The sequence below is a fragment of the Oreochromis aureus genome, linkage group 13 (genome assembly GCF_013358895.1).
Source record: "Oreochromis aureus strain Israel breed Guangdong linkage group 13, ZZ_aureus, whole genome shotgun sequence".
Lineage (NCBI taxonomy): Eukaryota > Metazoa > Chordata > Actinopteri > Cichliformes > Cichlidae > Oreochromis > Oreochromis aureus.
The window spans coordinates 25,720,146-25,737,038 of NC_052954.1; the positions used below are offsets into that span (position 1 = coordinate 25,720,146).

Here is a 16,893-nt window from a genome sequence, read left to right on the forward strand (position 1 = left end):
AGCAGCAAACACTGTTCGGGAACAGCTTGGGGGAACACTACAAAGAGTCTAAGGTGGCATCCAGAGAGGAATCGGCATGGCAGCCAGAAATTCAGTGACAATTAGTGACTTCAAGTGTAACAACGGGCAAAAAGACCAGCTCTAAGACAAGGATACAACAGCGAAGGATACTGTTGATTTACTGATGACAGATGGTAAACACATCAGGGGCCTACTACCTAGGCAACTGGAGGCCAGAATGATCACCAGTGACAAAATGTCACCTACAAAGTGACGCGTGACAAGCCAATCACTTGAAAACCCCTTAAAGCGCCATCCTCTGAGGTACCAGACATGACGGACACCACCAAAGGTCCATATGGCTGATGGCTTTATATTTTATCACCAGTTTAGAATAATTTGCTTGTTACTTCAAGGTGTTTCAAGAAGTTATTTAGACTGACCAACAGTCTAAAACTTAGGATTAAATCTAAAATAATATGCATTCATATTCCTTGATTAGTAGAAAATGGGGAAACAGCCAGTAACCTCTTAAAAATACCTAAAAATAATACATTCAGTTTCTGCCAGGTCAAGACAGTCCAACTGTTTTGTTTACTATGAGCCAAAGCAAAGAAAAACAACAACTGCTATTATTTGGGAGGCAATCTTTCAATCAACAAATCATTTGAGCCATACGCACAGCGCTGCACTCACCTCATCTACATTCTCGAAGGCGTTGATGACATCATATGGCAGGCAGGACAGCAGGTCAATAACAAACCAAGTCTTCAGGTAATTCATTCGAATCAGCTTGGGGTCTGAGATGACCTCGCCGGCAGGTCCAACAAATGTGGTGTGGAAGTTTAAAACTATGTCCACCAAAAAGATGACATCCACAATGCTGTCTACCACCAGCCACGTGACGTTGTTCTGCTTCATCTTGAAGGAGACATTGTAGGGCACCATGATGGCGGTGTAGAAGGTGAGGATGAGGATAACCCAGTCCCATGTGGTCTTGAAGAGGCAGTAGTGCAGGATGATGTGAGGAGGAGTTTTGGGAGTCTCCTGCTTGTACTGAGGTAGGATATCTGAGCCGAGCTGCAGAACCTGCACAAAAACCCCCAGTAAATATGTAAAGCTCAGCGCAGACAGGTAAATTGCCACAATAGGGAGCCAAAAATGCAGCAGCTAAGGTTTGCATTACATAATCCTTTTAGTGACTAAAGCTCACCTGCTCATGAAAAATGTCTCCAAAGTTAGCTCTTATGTAACAAACTCCCTTGTTCATTTACTCTGTTTTCCCTCTCACACACAATATTCATATTTTTATTAGATCTTCACCTACTAATGAGATTTAAGCACCATCTCACATCTGTGGACATTTTATTTCCTGCAGAATGTTACACTGTTTAACTTCAACAGTGGAAAAAAAAATCTGAAATTAAATCCAATGAGCGAACCTTACCTCAGCGAGGCGGGAGTGCTTGTGGACGTTCTCTCCTTTGTGAACTGTGGGCTGCAGCTGTTGTAAGACTCCTCTGCTGCTTGTTAGAGCACGAGTCAGCCGGGCGAACTTTCCCCAGCCTGATCATTAAACACGAACAGAAAGCAAATTTTCAATATGAGTCTTGATACTTTAGATTTTTCCTGGGGCTACAACACGCTTTCGCTGCTTGTAGAGTTGTGGCTCTGAAATCACTTTTTTCAGTATTGAACATTTGCTCAGCACCTGCTGATATTAAAGCTTGATTATTATCTGGGTATGTAGGGCATCAACAACTTCAACAAGCTTCAGATTTCACTTTGAATAAATTCATGATACCTCACTTTTACAAAAATTCATGTGCAGGTGAAGAAGACCAAGCCAAACTGCCCAGCAAAAGTCTTATAAGCCAAATGATAACATGATAACAGCCTCTGGGTTTTAAAAACACTGTTGAGTTCTTGGTCCAGGCGAATTAAAGAGAAGTTCATCATAAAATGTTAGTCAACCACTGACAGGATGTGGTTTTCTATAGTCCTGTGTTTAATTTTTTGAGTTACCTTCATGAACATTGTCAGACCACCTGATCATATACGATCACATGAGATCATGAGTATAGATCTGTTTATATCTTCTGTCATATGCTTAGAAACATACATTATCATATAAAAGCTTGGAGAACCACTTTTAGCAGCAATAACTTGAAATGTATGATCAGTCAGTCGCATCTTTGTGGAGGAATTTTGACCTACTCCTCTTTACAATGTTGCTGTAGTTCACTAAGGTTTGTGGGCACTTGCACAGATCTGTTACGGTCCAATCACAGCATTTTAGGCAGGTTGAATCTGGCCTTCGATTGGACTATAGCATTTTGTTGTAGATTTGCTGCTATGAGTGGGATCATTGTGCTGTTGCATGACCCAGTTTTGACTACGCTTTCACTGTCTGACAGATGCTCTCACATTTGACAGTAGAATACTTTGGCATAATGAGGAGTTCATGGTTGAGCAAGCTGCTACTGTGGCTGCAAAACAAGCCCAAATCATCACCCCTCCATCACCGTGCTTGGTATGAGGTATCTGTGCTGATATGCTTGTGTTTGCTTTCACCCAATGTGGCACAGTGCATTATGGTCAACGGACATTGTTAGAGAACCTTTGCGGTTTGCTCAGATGTAGCTTTGTAAAACCTAAGCAGTGCTGCCATGTACCTTTTTAGAGAGAATAAGCTTTTTCCTGGCAACACTTCCAAACAACCTGTACTTGCTCAGGCTTTTTCTAATTATGCTGTCGCTAAGTTTAACATTTAACATGCTAACTGCGGCCTGTAGAGTCTAAGATGAAGCTGTTGGGTTTTTGCAGTTTCTCTTAATGTTACACGGTCTGACCTTGGGCAAATTTGCTGGCACGTCTGCTCATGGGAAGATTGTGGCATTGTGTACACACAAAGCTGAATGCTCCGGGCCAGAAAAAAACGTTTCCTGTTATAGAGGTGGTCACACTTAGTGATGATCAATTAATCAAGTGAATTTGATTAGCAGCACCTGGCTGCTACTTACCGTCTTAATTTCTGTGAAAACAGTAAGGGTATACTTACTGTACTCATACAAAATTCAGAGCCACGATAGACATTTTTAAGAAGGGATATTGGTGCACAAACATACACAAAGCAACTTATTGTGTGTTTTGTTTTTATTTCCACAAATCTATCAGGTCAAAAAGCGGATCATATCAGGGTAATGTTTAGATTTCTGCATCTTTTGGGCAACAAAATTGCGTGGGTGGCTTTGGTTCACTCTCATTAATGTTGTTTATGGTCACAGCAGGCTGCTGTTTTCAGCAAAAGCAGTGCACGTCCCCTACTGAGCACCAAGCAGCAGACAGACAAAGTTAGCCACTGGCTGGTGAACACTGTTGAGCATTCAGAATCATACATTTCACTAAAGAGTTGGTGAAGACTAAAAATAGAGCACAACGGAGTGGAAATATTGGACCTATGTCCATAAGGTGAATTAAAAGATGAATCCTAATTATTAAAAATACCACTCCCTCTCTGCTACATGTGGAAACCGGCAACGGCTAGTTAGTTTAGAGCCCTATAGTGCACATAAATGTATTTTTTATAGTGATGAAATGCATTTATCCATCAACCCTCCAAATGCTGTTTTGGCAGTATGTTACTACAGTCTCCAGTATCGGTTCAGGAAACACAAACATACATGTCTTTTCATCCTACCTGTTGATGCTCAAGCCTGAACTATAATTTCAGTTTCATGTTAACGACAAACCCCGTTTTTGCCCCTATTACTGGATGCACTCTTGCACTAATTCATGTTCTATTTTATCTGTCTTTAACACTATAACTATGAAGATGAGTCACATCTGACTGACTGGGTACTTTCCAGAGCAGATGCACAATGTAGAGGGTTGAATGGTGAAAGCTGGCAGACTGATTTGACTTCTACCTCTGAATGAGAAGTAGATCATACGGGTCTATCATGTGTAGTGGAAAAATAGATCTAACAGGATTTTACAGACTCATGTGGCGCCCAAGTATGGATGTACATTCTTTTTTTTTTTTCTATTTTACTCACTCTCACCCTGTCTGATAAAAATGTGAAGTTAAACAAATTAAATTTGCCCAGAGTCTAACCTTTGGAAGAATCGTCTTCAATAGGCTGTTTAAAGGCTGTGATGTCACTGAATGTGCAGAGAAACAGGACCACTTTTTCTTGTTCATTACGAATGGGAGCAATCTTCACAAAAAACCAAACAGGCGTCCCTGAAAGTACAAAGAACAGCAAACATTTAGCTTCATCACTTGCTTTTTATAAAGGGAAATAATCAGAGTGTGCATATAGCATAGTAGGAATCTTGATTGCATGGCCTTTCAAAACTTTGCATGTTACACCAGCAACAGGAAACAAACAACCCCAACATTTTGCTGAGGAAGGCTCCTCTGGTCTGGCTCTCAACCAATTAGCACATTTCTAGAGGTAGAAATGTTCTTGGCTGCCTTTGAACTCTGCTGTATGTTACAGAGGCTCTGAATACATTTGCATGACGAGGAGACAGTGGAAGTTTTCTCTTTTCTCGCATGTGGAGTCGCTACTCACTGTTCTTCTTGTACATCAGTATTTCAAACGAGTTCATCTCATAATTCTCAAATGTTAGTCGCATTTTTTCCGTCGTGTCCTTGTCTGTGAGCTCCCCGTACATGAAGCTGGAAAACACAAAGGGAAATAACAATTTGAAATCTTAAAAGAGAAGCAGCTTTCTCTCTTTTGCTAAAAGGGTGGCGAGAAAGGTTTAAATGTGAGAATATCTTTAGTGTTAGATTACCTTGTGAGATTTTGTTCTGTTGGCTTAAAATCAAGCACTGCTTTGACAACTTTTTATGTCGCTGCATTTACCTTTAAATCATTCCTTGGTCATGATTTCCTCACCTCAGTTATAAAAAATTACATCTAAACTAAGCAGACCAAGCTGTGTAAAATATCAAGTGGGTTAAAATTCATATAAATGTATCCTGAAAGCATAAAAAGACAAATGCAGCCCTGGATGCTAATTGGCCAAATGCAAATTAAACCTGAAGATGGGTTAAGCAACCACGAACACTTTTAAACACACTATAGAGACATTCATCTCACTTTACTTATTAGTGCCAGTCTCAGTAGCAGCCTGCTCCAGCGTGATCTAAATATAGTCTGTTATGAAATACAAAAGGAAGGCTAAATTTAATGAGACTAAATTCTGATGCTGCAGAGACTTTTCAGACCAGCGCTTGATGTAACATCAGTGACGAATGTCCTCATCTCACACCTCCTGTCTTTCCCCTGTGCGGGGAGGAGAATGACATTCTTCAAAGAAGAATATGTAATAGCAATTCCTCAAATCACTTCATCATCATCATCATCATCATCATGTGTGTATATAGAAGGATGTAACTGATGCGCAAAAAGAGCTCGTTATTAGACTCTGGAGAAATGAGCATACAGCTTATGTTTGAGTCATCTTCAAAAACATTAAAAATCCACAATGTGAATGTTTTATGAGCTCATAATAAAGCACAGGATTTTTTTTTTATATAAAATAAAAATAACTTAAACACCAGGATGATTAAAGGTGCGGGAATATCTCTGAAGAGAAAGTGGCTACTACCTAAATGACTTTTTTAAATGGTTCAGATCCAAAAATAAAATTGATCTGGAAAGTTATCTTCCAGTAGAGAACCAGCTAAAAAAAAACAAAAAACAGAGTACCGACTCATGTAAAGAAATGCAGCAAATATGAATTATTAACATGAGAACTGTGTAAGCTGCTGAGTGTATAGCCAGTGACTCTATTCCTAACATACAGCAATGCATAAAAAGACAGTGTTGTATAGTTATCTTCCATAAGCAGTTAAACACTGGCAGTAACACCAGCGCTGCCAGGTTTTAATGAAATAGCTGATTTTTGTTTTGCTTCTTGCTTGGCTCAGATTCAGCCTTTATGACCATGTTGAGGGCTGAGATATATCAAAATTTCTGCTTTCACAGTCACTGCCATGGGAAAATCACTTTATTACTGTGGTCATAATAGCCTTTTATACAGCTGGAGTATTGTAATTATGTCTTTCAGTGCCAGTTAATATATATATTTAAGAGAGGTAGGCGCAAGAAACTGTAGTTTCAACCTGAAAGTCTTTTGTTTTTTAATAATACTTTTTTTTTTCTTAATTTGGTGTTTAATGTAACTTTTTAAAGTATTGCCTTTCGGTTCATTTCTTTGTGTAAGAATAATGCCCCATTTAACATGATAAAATTAGACGTTTTTAAGATTCTTCTGACAAAGCAGTGAAGCACCAGCAAACCTATTCTTCTTCTTCTTCTTCTTTCCACACTAATAGTGTTTGTGCCACAAAAAAACTGTAAAAAAGCATTCAAGTTGATGACATTTTCCAAACTTTCCACCACTACTCAAGATTTCAAATCCCTACTCTCAGGATAAATTAAATATTGATAAATATAAAATAATAATAACCGAAAAAATAATCTCAAAGAAAGGAGGCGATGCTAGTGTGTGCCGCTTTCCTAACATCTCCCTACAGCAAGACTACCTCACAAAATGCTTACCCTGTGATTTTATAAGGCCTATAAACAGCCCCTATTGGGTGTTGCTAATAGGCCAGCAGTTGGCTTGTGTCATACATATTTAATAGCAATTATTTGCCTTTGTTTAGTTCACTAAGATCCTGCTTTAGACTTAAGATAGTAGAAATCCCCACAAAGAAATACAGGAATAAATGTGTGAAGATAAATATAGAAGTGTAGCTACAAAGAAACAGGAATAACCAATAAATTGCGGAAATAGAGAAATGCAAGTTTATGTACGGAAATGTTTTGTTTCATTAATTCGTTCACTGATAACTATTAATCACTGGTTTCTCTTTTTTAAGCTCTTCCTCACTCTTGTGAGCCGTTTAATAGTAAGTGCTCAGTATGATCTTTTCCCCACAATAATTAAGTAATTAGTGATGAATATATCTCTCAGTGTGTTCTCCTACAATTCATTACTACCTATTGCAAAAATAACGCATTAGTGATTTATTAATTATCAGGTTTCCTCCCTCACTCGTTTTCTGCTTTCCATCAAAGACATTCGGGAGATTTTAAGTTTGTTTTTCTTCCTCTTTCAAACAGAAGACTGCACTTGATTTACCGACCTGATATTAAACCTACAACAAACCATTACACATTGGCTTCAATATTTGTATTGGCGAGTGCTCTGCAGCTTATGTTTGGGTACCCGAGGGTCTAAATCAGTAATAGCCGCAGTGCTGGCTGTAACAAACACCATCTCCCGCAACAGATGAAATCTCCCACGTTTTTCAGATTTGGCAGCACCAACTGTTTTCACTGGGATCCTATTAATATAGTGGTTAGTGGCATCCTTATTGTAGGCACAACAAACACAAGTCCTGAAATTATTTACTCACTCCAATAACCTTTTATTCCTTTATGTTTATGTATATCCACAGGTTTACCATTACAGTCGGTGATGCAAAGGCAGTTTCAGCTGTTACAAGCTGATTACATCACAGATTTGTGTCTGGTTTCTGGCTCTGTGGTGGTGCAAAAAAAAAAAAAACAATCTGCTAGACTGTGTTTAACTATGGGAATATCATATCAGATCTAATTGAGTGGTCTGTGTAATTTGAACTTCCTCTGGTGAGATGCTCTGGCAAAAAGAATTGATTCTCCTGTCAGCTGGGGCTCGAATAAAGCCAGGCCTTTGACATAGCAAAGTTAGCCCCACAGTGTCACTAATAACTGTGTATCCACATCTTAATTGTTAGGTTTACGCTGATTATTGTATTTTTAGGTTTGAATTTGTGACAAATAAATCAAAAACTGATCACTCAGCCTCTCAGGCCTGCTAGAGACGCGGCTCTATCAATCCCCTGTCAAGCCCAGCAATTTGGCCCAGACTGAAATATCCCACCGATATTGCCATGAAATCTGGTCTGATCCCCTGACTTTTCCTACATAGTGTCATTGAAGTTGGCATTTATGTTTGGGAGTGTTATGTCTCGTCTCCTACCGGATTAAACATAAATAAACTTTGGTGATCCCTTAACCTTTTGTGTAGCACTATAGCTTTAATGTCAGTTTGTCCATTACTTTGGTTTATGATTAAATAAAATGTATCTCCACCTAGAGAAGCACTTAGGCAAAGTTTAGACATTCCTGTCACACTGACAATTGGTCAAGTGTGTGGCAGTGTAAAGTGGATGCAGAGTGCTGGTTGCATGTAAAAAAAAAAAAATATATAATGCAGGAGGAACAACAGTAGTGGTTTTTGCATGTTTGTCACACTTTCATTTCTGACCATCAAACAAATTATTACAAGTTAAATTTCACTAGCAATACCCAGCACTGATTACTGGCAGACCTGTTGAATCAAGAAAACTTAAAAGTGAAGTACACTAAGAGATCTCAAAACACAACACATCATGCCAGAATTTAAAGAATTCAATATAAAAGTCATTGTAATCTCTGGGTCTGGAAAGGGTTACAAAGCCATCTCTAAGGACTGGGACTGGAAGGAAACACGGTGAGAGCCATTATCCACAACTGGAGAACACTTCATAGAGACCAGCTTACCAAAATTACTCCAAGAGCACACTGACGACTCATCCATGAGGTCACAAAAGAACTGCAGGCCTCACACAACAAGAAAGAGACTGGGCAAAAATAGCATCTATGGAAGACGTCCAAGGCTGACCAAAAAGAACAAAGAGCCTCACATTTGCCAAAAATGTCCAGCCATCAGTTCATGCTCTGAAGCTCAAGCACACTCGAGTTATGCAGCAGGACAATAATCCATACACACCAGAATGTCCACCTTGAGAATCCTGCAGTGTGGCTGAATTAAAACAATTCTCTAAAGAACAATGTGCAAAAATTTCTCCAAAGCATTGTGAAAACGGCCAGTCACAAACACTTGATTGCAGTTCTTGTTGTCAAGAATGGCACAACCAGTTGTTAAAAGAGCAGTTAAATTTTCACCCAGGTAGGTTTGGATAGCTTTTTTTAACCCCCTAATGAATGAAATGATCATTTAGAATGTGCACTTTGTGTTTACTCAGGTTATCTTTGTTTAATTAAAATTATAAGATGATCTGGAATATGTAAATGTGATAAATATGCAAGAAAGTAAGAAACCAGGTACAGGGCAAATACTTTTTCATTGCACTGTACCTCAAGTACAACTTCACTGTACTGAACAACAAATCCCATTACTGCAGATGCTGCACCTGACCAGAAGTACTTCTTGCTATTTCATTAAAAGAAATAACAGGAAAAACATTTGCATGTACTGCTGATGGGAAAGTGTTCCTCTTATTCTGGTAATTAACAAGCAATTTTGCATAGAAGTTCAATCTGAAAACAGTACATATAGTCAGTTGTGGCATGTAGGGACTATTAGCAGTATAGGCTATATTTTCCATTTCAATTAAAATAACTCCAAATATTCATTAAAGGCAGATCTCTCAGAGCACAAGCAACCTCTGATTACATTATCCTTAAATAAGGCTTTCCCACTTCACAACATCAGCTCTGCCTGGTGATAGAAGGTGTAAATGCATAAAAACAAAGGAATTCACAGTAACTGCATCCATAACTAAAAATGACTCCTATTGTGAAAGAACTACATATTAAACTGTCTGATGTCAGATCAAACAATGCCAACCCCATACAGATCTTTTATCACAGGACCCAAAGTAACACCATACCTATGTGATGAAAGGATCTAAGTGAGGGCTCCACAAATTTCTTTTTAATGGAGAAATTTAAACTAACTTGATTAAACATAAAGTGTGAATATTTTAGCATTGCCAGGAGCTCATCGAGACAGCAGCAGCCATAACATGTTCTCAAAGTGTCACTGAACAATCATTTATTTATTGACGAGAAACAGCTGTAAAAAAAAAAAAGTTCACACTAAGGTAGTACCATAACAACTAAATGCTTGAGGGCTTAATGAAGTATTTTGAGTCTAAATTTAAAGTTTTCAGTAGTACAGTACAATACAGCACATTACCTTGTTCCCTGCCAGATTCAGGTTCAGTGTCGGGTTAAAATCGTCTGTAAGCTCCAATTTTTATACTGATTCTTTGAATTTTCAGTACTCTAAGTGTAAAAAAAGACATTCTGATTAAGGAATACATTTTTACGTGCAACTTCTTGAGCTGTACGTTAGAAGAAAGAAATCACAGCAGTGAAAACAGTATAAATCTCCCTGGAATTTGCACACCTTTAGTTGTTTGACTGCTGGACCTAACTGCACTTATAGTAGCCCATAACATTCAAATAGATCAAGTCTGAAGACAGTAAGTCTATTGTGTAGAGCTGCTCTCTTGGTGTATTTGTACGACTGGTTTTATGTTTTGTTTTTTATATTCTTTATACATCCCTGGCACTCATTCTAATGATGTCTTTGAATGAAGACAGCTCTTAATTAATCTACCAATTATGTGCCGAAGAATAGCCAAATTACATGTTAAGCCCTCCTTTTACATGATGTAGTTTTAGGTTTTGCCAACCCAGATCCTGGCTATGTTAAACTTGTTTTTAGTTCATTACCTCTCTGTAATTAAAAAATAATTGGTAAAATGAACAAAGCTAATGTTTATGTTGTGATGTGGTCTTGAAATTCTCTTAATAAATTTAAATACGTATGACAGTTTCTTGTTTTTAGCTTTTAACGTACAATATATTAATAGATAGAGTTCCCTTCTGCCTACCTGCAGGTGCTGCTTTTCTGCATCACCTCTGCTCTGTGATACCCCGACAGCTTGCAGAAACCATCATTGCTGTAGACGATGGGCCAGTCCACTATCTGAGCATTTCCCAGGACAAAGTTGGTATCTGTTTTAGAGTCAACAGGAAATAAAAAGGGCAAATAACTCGCAGCATTTCCTAAAAACAGCATTATAGAGTAACATACTTCAACTACAGACGGGGTAGGGGAAAAGACCTAACAGCAAAGTAATTGGTGCAACTGTATCTTAAACTGAAAAAGTAAAAAAGTTATCGACCACTATTCATGTATCTCTATATCTCTCTATTTTATGGGCATATGTTTATCTTTGTAATGTCTATAATTGAAGAGATTGGTGACTTAAAGCAGTTTAAAGATTTTTATTAGAGTCCATGGTCGCCTATGGCTCATTAAACACTCTGGGCAAGTGTAAACAAAACGCTTTGCTTATGCAGAAAGCATCCAACTATCTGCTTCATTAACTTCCTTCTCGGCAGTGCAAAAACAGGTTTTTATTGCTTTTTTATATTTACCTATGTAGAGTTTGTAATAGACCTAATTAGCTGCTTAATATGTGTGTGTGTGTGTGTGTGTGTGTGTGTGTGTGTGTGTGTGTGTGTGTGTGTGTGGGGGTTATGTTTGCCATTAATTTATAGATATGGAAAACTGTAAATATCTGTATCTACCCTTTATGGAGAACAGAACACATTTGTTATCATGTAGCATATTTTGAATTATTCAGAGCAAAACGTATTTGTGGCTAAAATGTTAATAAGCTTAAATAACCAGACTCGCATGCGTACTTGCTTCCATCCTATTTTTTTCAGCCTGTCAGCGGTTATATAATTAGCATAGTCAGTGCCATTATTCATGTCGTAATACATTAAATAAACAGATAACTTTGCTATTTTTTTATTTTAGGGGACATTTTAAAAAACTGAGATCAAGTACTACATCATGCAAATGACTGCAGTGGGTTTTGTGGGTTTTTCTGGGAAACTCAGACAAATTTTAACATGAATATGTGTCACTTTTACAAATAACATTTGCTTTAAATGACAAATGAAATAACTTGTGCATATGCACATTGTGATATATAAAATGTGCAAAACATTACGCATATAATGCCTGGCAGCTAGCTCACACAATGACACAATGTTCTACAGGGATCAAAATCAAAGGAAGATTCTGGTGATTTTTCTGGATAAGATAATAAAATAAAACATACTATGTATTAGTGGACATAGTGATTTTAACTAACATGAAAAACTAAACATACAGGCATAGACTAGAACAATGTCACAACATTGAGGTAAAGGAGCAGGAGGGAAGGAATTCAAAACACTGGATCACAAAACACAGTTTACATATCACATCTAAACACAAAAACACATGAATGATCACTAAAAGCATGGGGACGATGCACAGAACATTTCATGCCAACATGTTATTTTGCAGTGAACACATGTTAATGTTGGGATCCTGGGAGGAAGGAGGCATAAAAGGAGGCATCTGTTCACTCACTAATGGGTTGCAGCAAACATTTCAGATCTGAGCTTTGTAAATTAACAGCATTTGGTCTAGAACATTAAGTGTTACATTACAAAAAGAGAGACACTGTAGGGGGAATATGAGCAGCACGCCAAATTAAACTTCATAGTACCTGTCTGCCTATGTGACAGTGTCCAAACTGAAATGTTTGAAAAGAAAAGAGGGTTAACAGATTACAGAGAGAAACATGCACTGAATGTCAAACAAACAGAGACACGCTTGTGTTTAACTTGAATAGCTGCTGTTAGACATTTAAAGCAACTATCTGAAAAAAAACTATTCTGATTAAGTTAACACATTAGTGGCCACATGAGGGCCGATCAAAACAGAAACAAGCATACAGACTTAATCACATTTATAGCCCTGTGATCAATTTTTTAAGCTTTGATTTCATCTTTAATAACTTCTGAGAGAAATATTTGCCACTTTAGCTGCTAATGGATTCAACTTTCTTCACCTAACATCAGCTTCACTTATATACCCATTGCCCCACTCAGTAGCTACACTTGTTCAACTGCTCATTAACATAAATATCTAAATCAGCCAATCGGCAGCAACTTGACATATTTAGGAATGCAGCCATGGTCAAGATGACCTGACAAAGCTCAATCTGAACATCGAAATGGGAAAGAAAGTTAATTTAAGTTAATTTAAATGTGGTAAGGTCGTTAGAGTCAAATGTGCTGCAGCTCTTGATGGAGGTCCTAAAAATAAGCATTTTGGTTTAATTCGATAAAATGTGGCAAATGTGTAGCAGAATGGCAACTGCATAACCTAACAGTGCACTACCATAAACAACAGCAGCTGTTTCAGCAGCTGAATAATCATTCTAACAGCTGATCATCAGCTGGGCCTGAACTAGTAGCATTCTGTTTTTGCTGATTGGTTATAATTATACTAATTTCTGAGATGCATTGTAACAGTTTTCAAGGTTTCCAGGACACTTTAGTGGCACCTTTACTCGAAACAAATAAAAGCGACCTATTATGCTTTACCCTATTTTATACGGGACCAACCCTAAAAGCACTTAAAGTAATGTCATCATTGCATTTGCTCATAACTGGAGTTGTAAATATAGTGTAACATTATCAGTGTTGCTCAGTGCTCTTAAAATGCCTGGACTACATACACTCTTCTACAACACTGCTACAGAAAAACACAAATACAAAATAAAATTTATAGCTAACATGACTATGTTCTACAAAAGTCAAGGTAAGTTTATATTACAGTATCAAATATAACACTAATATCAGTGTAATCTGACCTTGTTTCAGCTGTTTCTTCAACTGTGCCTATCTTATGCTTTTTTGTTAGTATAATGTCATTTGAAAAGATGAGTAAACAGACCTATGCAGGTTGTTACTATGAACCAAATTTTGGGAGAAAAAGTTTCAAACAGTGACATCTAATCTCTGTGAGCCAAAATCTCAGGCTTCAGTCTGTTTTTTCCATGTGATGTTCTCATACAGTCGTCTTCTACAGGGACAGCACATAGAACTGTCAGTGCTGCCCCTCGGCAGGCTTCTAGAAGTCAGCCAATCAGAGGGAAATAGACTTCAGTAAAGAAATCTAGGGATTGTTTTGGACAAGAGGACGAACTTAGGGGCAACATATAAAACAGGCATATCAAAGATGTTTTTTTAAACTTTGAGTCATGCAAAGCTAATCTAGTGGACTACCAGAATAAAAATACAGAGGTGGAAATGAGCATAATATGTACCTTTTTAAGTTACTGACATGTGTAATTGAGCCATCAGTGCTGTTCTTTGTGACTGTTCGTTTCCTTTTAAGATAAGTGCTGAGAAAAATGTTTGACAGGTTTAAATGGGGAGTGTAAGTATAGTGAGAGAAGAGAAGATATCTGCATAATTTAAAAGTCAAAGTAGGTGGTGAACTGCTGGGCACGAAAATCAAAAAGTTGTCTTGAACACTGTCATCAAAATATAGCACAAAGCTAGCTATTTAAAAATGAATGACTGGTACATAAAAGGAATGTTTCATTGTTTGCGAATGCCCACCCACCACTGTCTCAGTGGCATCCAGCAGATTATAGTCTCGGCTCCTTTGTTTCAAGCTTGGGAGAGATTTACCGCTCACTAATCCATCATGGGCTGCCTAAGGCCATAAGAAAAACATATGTATCTGCTTTTGTTTTTTAAAGGGTGGATTTTCTTAAATATATTATACAGCTTAGGAATCCAGACATCACGCTGTAAAGCCAGCCTCACTGTGAAGAGATGCTGTCACTGTCTCTGAGCAGGCTGCTCCCTGTTTGTCATAACACATTTAAATGTAGATATGTGCAGCAGGAGCAGACTGACAGTGAGGCGGAGAGTTCATGCACAGAAACATGGTGGTTTCACATGTGTGAACCCCTATTTAAAAAAAACAAAAACAAAAAAACCCATAAAGATAGTACGTATCCAGTAATTTTCCCAAAATGTGTCTCATGAAAGAGGCATTAACAAACGCAGGTGGTTCACTGTCACAGCTAGCTGTCAACTCTCCAGTCCGTGCTGTCACATCCTGTTGGATCTAAAAAACACAGAAAAGCTACTTTCTGTGTTTTTACTGAAGCTAGTGTCCAAAAATACTGCAAGATTCCCAGCTTTCACTAAAAGAACAGTTGGCTTAACAAATCCCACTTGTCTCTATAAGTTTGAAAAATAAAGAATCCTAATTTTAGTTCATATGTTTTTCCTGAGAAGTCTGGTCTGTGTGTTTTCTTTCAGTGAAATGTAACTCAAAATGCTATAAATGAAAACCTAAAATCCTCTCTATTAACTGATTCATAGCACCAGTTAGAACATGGTGCAAGGCTTTCCAGACTCCATGAAGAAAAGTGAAAATGATAAAAATAACTATTAGGATTATGGCTGGACAAATGTCAACTACTTTTGGATACATTTTTAGATTTAGTTTAATAAATAATAATGCCTCAGATGTTTATAATAAAATCCCAACAGCTAAATTTCAAACTGACCTGTAACTTAAAGGGAAATTAAAGTGAATCCTATCAAACGCAGGACTTTTCACTCTGTCTATTATACTGATAATCTATTCATGTGAAAACTGTAGAAATAAGTATCACGCCAGACATTTCTGAGCCATACAATCTTTCCTTAGACAGTTCCAATGGTCTTATGTAATCAGTAGTACATTTAATGCTTGTAATGCACACAGTAGGGGCTCACAAATGGGAACTCGAAGTGAAAAAATGAAATAATTTTAAAGATGAATAGGCTTACTCTAAATACATGAGTGAGATATTGACAGTCCTACTAGAAACATTCATCAGAATGTTTAACACCCAGTAGTTTTTCCCCTCCTGGTAAAAAGATCACTAAAATTGTACTTTAAAAAATCTCAATAAAGGATTCCTAATTAATTAGCCCTTCTCGTTATTAGTTAATTAGACTAGTTGATTGTGTCGAGGCATTTATTATGCCTAGCTTTCCAAAACAGAGTAGATTTCATTTTCAGTGTTTAAATCGCATCATCCTTACCGTTCGACCGTCTGACAATATTCTCCAAAAAAGTATTCTGAGGGGCCACAAGTCCCCTCCGACCCCCCGCCATCCTGCCGCTTCACTCAGTCGTCTGCCGGTGAATCGTTACTCCGCAATCTGCAGTTTGTTTTCATGGTGTCTCCGGCTCTGAGCGGATTTCTTGGACAGGGGCTGGCTGTCTGGTCTGCTCATTAGCTACCTCCCAAGCCCGGTGTGGTGCGTTGGCGCCTCTTTACGCACCTCATCATCCAGGAGAGGAGAGGAGAGGAGAGACTCTGGGTTGGCTGTTATTGACTGATGTTACTAACAGGACCTGGAGCTCCATCTGCTGGACATAATTATGCGTACACTGAAAGTTCGCAGTGGCTCCTGCCCTCAACAAACTGCAGTTGTGGAACTAAGAGCGTTTAAGTCACGGGGGGATTAACCACTGAAAGAACCCAACAAGCACAACTCAGATGGCCAAAGGCGAAAGGGAAACCCTAGGACAGACGTTTTGAAGTCATATTCCTCTTTGGAAAATCAATTAAATATCCACACAGAGGCCAAAGCAACTGCAAAGGGACTCAAAAATAACCTCAAAGAACTGAAAATGACCTCCAAACAGACCCCCCGAAAAACAAAAACTAACCAAAATACCTAAAACATACATTAACAGACACAAAATCTTACAAGACTACAACATGGAATTAGAACAAATCTTCTCAAAATCACAACAAAGAGAAAAGGAGTAAAAAGAAAATTACTTTGACTCCTTACTCTGACAGTGGGGGGAAGACGACAGGACATAAAACAAGCCAAAATATGTGTAGAGTGATGAAAAAATACTCATAAGAGCACATAACTGTCTAATAATATGAAGGACTACTCAAAGATCAATGGAAGGCCACTGCAAAAATTTATATAATGCATGAGAAAGAAAAAAAAAAATTTCAAGATACCTTCAAGATGCTATGGAACTTTGCGGTGGAAATTGTACTTTTTACTTCACATTATTTATTTTTAGATATAAGTTATGCGGCAGAACTTACATTTGCACCTGTTTTCTTCTTCATTAAAC

At 37.9% G+C, this 16,893-nt stretch overlaps 1 protein-coding gene across 3 annotated transcripts in view; it reads right to left on the minus strand.

Annotated features, from left to right (window-relative positions):
* Positions 1–16,080, minus strand: part of kcnh1a (potassium voltage-gated channel, subfamily H (eag-related), member 1a) — a 51,559-nt gene extending 35,479 nt beyond the window's left edge. For 2 of the 3 annotated variants that reach the window (XM_031746774.2, XM_031746773.2), the window contains exons 1-6: positions 15,831–16,080; positions 10,757–10,880; positions 4,581–4,687; positions 4,118–4,246; positions 1,448–1,566; positions 697–1,089 (exon numbers count right to left, since the gene is read on the minus strand). In XM_031746774.2, the coding sequence (XP_031602634.1) occupies positions 697–1,089; positions 1,448–1,566; positions 4,118–4,246; positions 4,581–4,687; positions 10,757–10,880; positions 15,831–15,903 (945 nt within the window). In that variant the 5' untranslated portion in view covers positions 15,904–16,080. The remainder of the gene's footprint in view (positions 1–696; positions 1,090–1,447; positions 1,567–4,117; positions 4,247–4,580; positions 4,688–10,756; positions 10,881–15,830) is intronic. The other variant, XM_039621426.1, reaches the window with a different exon arrangement.
* Between the last annotated feature and the right edge of the window lie 813 nt (positions 16,081–16,893).